General features: G+C 36.3%; 1 protein-coding gene across 17 annotated transcripts in view; it reads right to left on the bottom strand.

The window, feature by feature from the left end:
- The window catches only part of LTBP1 (latent transforming growth factor beta binding protein 1), a 359,100-nt gene that overhangs the window by 113,249 nt on the left and 239,467 nt on the right, over positions 1-6,384 (bottom strand). For 9 of the 17 annotated variants that reach the window (XM_023537808.1, XM_023537809.1, XM_023537805.1 and 6 more), the window contains 4 exons: positions 6,080-6,307; positions 3,891-3,913; positions 1,570-1,669; positions 971-1,069 (listed from right to left, as the gene is read on the bottom strand). In XM_023537808.1, coding sequence (XP_023393576.1) covers positions 971-1,069; positions 1,570-1,669; positions 3,891-3,913; positions 6,080-6,307 — 450 coding nt within the window. The remainder of the gene's footprint in view (positions 1-970; positions 1,070-1,569; positions 1,670-3,890; positions 3,914-6,079; positions 6,308-6,384) is intronic. The other 8 variants (XM_023537807.1, XM_023537812.1, XM_011372099.2 and 5 more) reach the window with 4 other exon arrangements.

Below are 6,384 nucleotides of genomic sequence, written 5' to 3' on the forward strand. Positions count from 1 at the left end.
AATTATCTATTTCCCTATAGCTGAATATTTAGATTATTTCTACTTTTTCTATTATACATGGTGCTGTGGTAAGTATCCATTTACATAAACTATTATCAGTGTCTTTGGGGACACTATTTTCTTACACTAGATATCTTAGTATTGGAATACTGAGTCAAAAATTCTGGACATTTTTAAAGTTCTTGATATATATTGCCAGTTTGCACTTTCTAGAAAAGTTGAACCAGTTTATATTCTTTTCAGCAATGTGTGACTCAGTTTTACTCTGTGAGAATTAAATCCTAATTTTATAGGAATAAAGAATTATTCTAATTTGCATTTCTTTGATTACTAGTTGAAATTTCCTATTATATGTTTCTTGGTATTTTTTTCTTCTATCAATTATCTCATCATATTATTCTCCTTTTTTTCTACTGGTATTTTTATTGCTGATTTATAAGAGCTTGCTGTACATTAAGGATATTAACTTTTAGGCTGCTGATTTGTTTCAAATTATGATACATTTTTACAATTTGTCACTAATGATTAATATGTTTGTTATAATGAATTTCAAAATATACAAACATATTGAAGGACACAGAGATTACCCATAATTCTATTAATCAGCAATGGTCGAACACTCTTATGAACTTCCTTTCTGTCTCTGTTTGTAAACATTTAAAAAATAAAACTGGAATCATTATATTGTGTTCTCTATAATTTAAAATTATGCCATAAGCATCTCCTTGTGACATTATTCTTTTAAAACATTACTTTCATAGATATGTGATATTTCACTGTATATGTACCATAATTTATTTAAACCTATTCCTCCATTTAACAGTACTTAGATTATTCCCAAATATTTGCTATTACGACTAACTCTGCCATGAGCAATCTTATACACTGAATACAATTTCATACTACATTTAAAATGAAGTGCATACCCATGTCCTCTCCACAAGCTATATAACATAAATACCACGCCTACCTGTTACTTGAGTAGGTGCAATTACTTGGCTGGCACTTGATGTAGAAGCTTCAGGAGCTACTTCCACAGGCATAGGAGGTGATGTTTTTTCAATCACTACTATACAAGGAAGAAGCGGGTAGAAAGAAAATGAAAGCCTGTTATGTACATTGAGATCCCATTTCAAAATGCAAGCATAATTTAGTCTTAATAACATACCACAGCAGTTCTCGGATATGAAGAACTATTAAAGGTTCCTAAAGCTCATGGCATCAAGCTACAGCCCCAGTTTCAAAATTTAGCAAGAATATCTCTGAGTAATTCAGAAACCAAGAGAAATGATCCCTCATCAAATGATGACCGTCAACAATGTTCTAACAATACACTACTCCTGACCATAGAAAATAGTGAAAAATTCATCTTTTACCATTATAATACTTATATATCATACTAACATCATATAAATATATTAACATACTTAAGGGTATAATTCTAATCATTTCTTTAAGTGTATAATTCTAAACATTTCTTCAACTTTAAAATCAAAGGCACAAAAATATTCTTATCTTCCTCTTCTCTGGAGACTATTCTTACGAACAGCAGAGACCAACAAAGGCTACCTGGAAACTGTGGATGCAGATGAATAGTCGAAATGCCTGGAGAGAGCTGGGGTTGACCAGGCTCAACTTTGATTTTCTCTTGATCCAATGAAGGTATTTCCTGGATGGTTGTATTAAAAAGACAAAAAGAGAACTGAAAGTAGGAATTATTTTTAGTTTTCACACATAACTTTTATTTAATTCTACTCTTAGGCAATGAATATCGCAAGGCATTAGACAGAAACCTATGAAATTTTGTAATTTTTTTTTAAAAAATGTGCTATTGCTATGCCACTACTATGGCAGACCCTTGAGTTTTTCCTGCAGTGCTGATCCATACACACACCCTCACCTGTTTCCTGAGGGCCTGCAGTGGAAGGTCCCTTCGGATGGTTTAAACAAATGCTGTGGCTCCTGTCCCCTGGACCACAAGCAAAGAAACGGACTGGCACCCATGACCCAGCTTCTAGTTACAGCTCCTGAGGGCTCATGAAGACTGAACAATCAGGCCAGTTAAGGATCTGACCTCACCCACACCAGTGTGGGGCCAGAGTGCTCATATCAACACTTCTTTGAAAGTATTCATCAAGTTACTTGATCACTGTGACCCTACGTACACCCTCTCTTGCTTTAATTACTGTCATCTTCCAAAAATCTTACTCCCCTGGCTTCCATTTCCTTTTTACCCTGTCTCCTAATTTGAACTGTTACCTTTTCTTCTTTACATTACCTATTTAAGATGACCTCAATCAGTTTGGATGGTACCCCACTCCCTGCAGCCAGCCCATAGTCAAGGCCAGTTAGAAGACCATTCATCCATTTCTGCAGCTTACAGACAGAACTTCCCCCTATGGCCTGGGGCAGCAAACTCCCTAATCAACTCCACTTCTTCACTTGACAAGTAGGGTCCAGCTGAGGAGCAGAATACTTCCCCACCAATTACAGCTACCATCTGGTAATCCAAGTCTTCCTAAATTTCCCATTCTAACCAAAGAGAATGCGCCCCTGACCGACCTCTTGCTGTCTTCTCCCACTGCACCTTCGCACATACAATTTCCTACCCCTGGACCACTCTGTTTTCTCTTTATCTATCTTTAATAATCATGAGGCCTCTGCAAAGACTGGCTACATTTTTTCCCACTGCTTCCTCTCCAAATAAACTGCAGTAAAAGTATCCAAGAAAATTTTTAGGCCCTCTTTCAGATTCTTAATGAGAGTTACCATAAACTCAATCATGAAAACTGAGATAAAATGAGGCTATCAGGGAGCTGGCCAGCCCACTCACACGCTGAATGATTCCTCCCACATATCAGCCAGAACTGAATTCAAAATCAACAAAACTGCAAACCACTGTACATCACTGAACGTTAGGATGCTAAGAGCAGCAAAAGTTCATGTAAAGTATCTGTTGCACTTCTTTTAAGATTAATATAACATAAAAGTCTTCCTTGCTGGGTGCTATCACTCTAAAATCTTACTTCCTTTTTTTTCTGGATTCTTTCAGCATGTATAATATTTATGTTATTCTATCCCATATCCAAAAGCTAAAGATTTTTAAAAAACTATTTATAATAATTTATAAAGGACATGTCCCATCTAAATTCAAATACTTACTGCATTCTTGTCAGCTGAATGAATGACACATAAATGTATAAACATTTAATAATTACCTAATGTTCATCTTATTAAAGAATCAAAGCAAGATTCAGATAAGGAACAACATTACATAAACAGGACTTAGATCCAGAAAATTCATTTCCTACTAATAAATCTCACAAGTCATAGTTCCGTTTTATGCCAAAAACCAAAAGATTGATAAAAATTTCTCTAAAATTTCTAAGCAATATTGTAATATTGATTGTAACTTCCAAGGGTAAGTTCTGTTTTTATTCTAATTTAATTCAAACATACATGTTAAATTTTAGTTGAATTAAGAAGTACATCACTCAGTGTATATGCACCATAAGAATACACAATTATCTAAACAGGTCGGAACCTTTCTTTCCATAAATGATCCAGGCCAAAAGTTAATTCTTTGAATTGTGTTTTAACCCCTGATTCCTATTAGTGCCATCATTTTCTTCTCCCTGGAATTTAAGTTCCATGAGAACAAGGAGTTTTGTCTGATTTATTCTCTATTGTTTTCCTACCATTCAGAATACTGCCAGTCATATAGTAGGTGCTCACTAAATATTTCTCGGATGAATGAATAAATGCTGAATTTCCTTAAATCAAATGATGAATAGACATGTTATGGTATTTAAGTCTTAAGAACTGCACATATATTTTAAAAGAAAATCATTTGAAGTTAAAAAAAGACTTGCAAGTAATGAATAAATTACCTTCTCAGGGGGTGCAGTTGCCACTAAAACCAGAAAAGAAAGAAGGATATTAGTGTAATTTTAAACATCTGCAATATTTCAATTTTTAAAATGCAAAAAAGTCCAGTATCTCTCCAAAAGGATTAAGAATCAAACTAAGTCAAATGCAGAATTATGGTCATCTACTATTTTGGAAACTTTTACACATGACTGACAGGAAAAAACTATATGTTCTGTGTCATTCCACAATTATAGGAGATCAAGTAGCAGATGTAATGAAGTTCTTTCCATGTGTCTCTTTCACTAAGAAAGTTAAAGGAGGCAATAGTTTCTGGTACATATTTATGCCTAATCTCAATTTTGTAGAACTCCCTGTATCTTAGAAAACAAACGTATCATTAATTGGTCACATACTTAACATAATACATAATGTTTGAAATGCTTTCTGATGTCAATGTTAAAAAAGAATGCCACTATTTCAAAAACAGATAAGAATGAGTGCATCCTTGATGAATACTAATTTTTAACAAAGCCCTGTGAGAATTTTCAGAAAGATATGTTAATGAAATTATGCAAAAAATGACAAGCCAATAAGATCCAATGAGAGGTTAGCATCAATACGGTGAACAAACCAGATATTACACTGTCATAAACGTTACTGTAGGGCGGTAGTGGTTATGCCTTTGTATTCTGAAAAACTCGCTTTCATTAACCAGTTCTTATTCTCAGTCCTCTAGCCTCAGGTGAACATTCACTGAAAGTTTTCTCATGAGTCAATGTCTCCATAAACAGTAGTATACCAGTTTGGGAGATGAATTAACTCCTAAAAGCCATCAGGTACCAGATTGCTACCATTGCTGCAATAAAATTCGACTACCCTTCCATCCTTCCTAACCCACCACCCAGCAATTCTTAAGGCAGAATCTGGACCAGAGCCCATTTTCTCCTGCTTACACAAAGGATTAGTAGTTGCAAACATCTGGCCATGACACTCCAAGTCTATAGGAGCTAACTGGCCAACACTGACAATTCTAGGTGAGGTCCTACCTGCTCTACCTAATCAAGGAAGAAGCAAAGCAAGTGCAAGGATGGAATAATATAGATGAGAACACACAAAGGTTCAGAGTCCTGAAAAAAGACACCTCAACCAGGAAGGAGGCTTTGCCAAGCTCTCAACTCTGCACTAAACCTGGGCTTCTTCTTCTCTCCTTATAAAACCCATAAATAGGCACTTTGAATTCTGACCTAAGAATTAAGTGTGAAAAGCCAACAGGAGTTTTATTAGAGCCAATATATACTCCATACAAACCTAAGATTTCTGTTCTTTCTATCTGGGGTGAGAATTTTTGTGGTAAGGAAGATATTCAAAGCATTAGATATGCTAGTTTACATAAAGAGGCAGAGATGGAGATAATCCCTCTTTCTGAATGCCAGAGAGATAGTCAAATTTAATAGCTTTTAGTCTCCTTCTGGTATATGAAACCTAAACCACTTCCTTGAAAAAATGTCCTTGGTCCCATCATGTACTCTTTGTATGACATCTGGCAAGTCAGGTTTCCTCTCTAGGTCTCAGGTTTCTCAAATATACATCAAAGGACTACACAAAGTGACCTCTAAGGTCAATTGACCCCATTTTGCTCCATTTTGCCTCCCATTACCCCTGACTGCCCGTCAGACTCTATTTCATGGAAGCTCAGTTGATACTTTAAGTCTCTGGATTCCACTTTATAAAGTAAATAAACATTTATTAAATGGCCCTCCAGACACACATGAATTCGGGTTCTTCCTTGAAGGATCTAAATCACTCTCCAGGAATAGACAGCAAGAAAAAGAGGCACCAAACAGCAAGACTACCTCCTGAGATTATCACAGAATATTGTTACTTGTTAGGTCCATATTACTTTAGAGCAATAGTTCTCCATCAGGGGTAATTTTAGCCCCCAGGCAACATTTGGCAATGTTTGGATGCCTTTCTGGTCGCAACAACTGGAAAGGAAAAAGTCCTACTAGCATCTAGAGATTAGAGGCCAAGGATATTGCTAAACATCCTACAAGACACAGAGCAGCCCCCCACATCAAAGAACTATCCACCCCAAAATATAAATAGTGCCAAGGCTGAAAACTCCTGTTCTAAAAGGGTAATAATAGGGAAACCAAAGCAAAGACACACAAGACAGATGTCTAGGTCCATGATCCATTTCCACTCTCACCTTCTGGCTCCGCCATTCCTGGCCCGTGTTCCCGGGAGATGGTCAGGGCCTCCACTGGCTCTTCCTTGGCTGGGAGAGGTGGAGGATGAGTACTTTTAGCAACAGGTTGAGTGTTCTTTGGCTTGACAAATACAGGTCCTTTACCTACATGGTGATGGATTGGCCTGCGTCTATGAACGCCAGAAACCGTATAACCCATTCCACCAGGACAGATTTCCTTAAAAGCAGCTAGATTTGGGATGGGAAAATATTCCTTTTAAAAATCTAAAAGTGCAAACTTATACAGAGGAAAATATCATGATGAG

Source organism: Pteropus vampyrus, unplaced genomic scaffold (genome assembly GCF_000151845.1).
Source record: "Pteropus vampyrus isolate Shadow unplaced genomic scaffold, Pvam_2.0 Scaffold200, whole genome shotgun sequence".
NCBI lineage: Eukaryota > Metazoa > Chordata > Mammalia > Chiroptera > Pteropodidae > Pteropus > Pteropus vampyrus.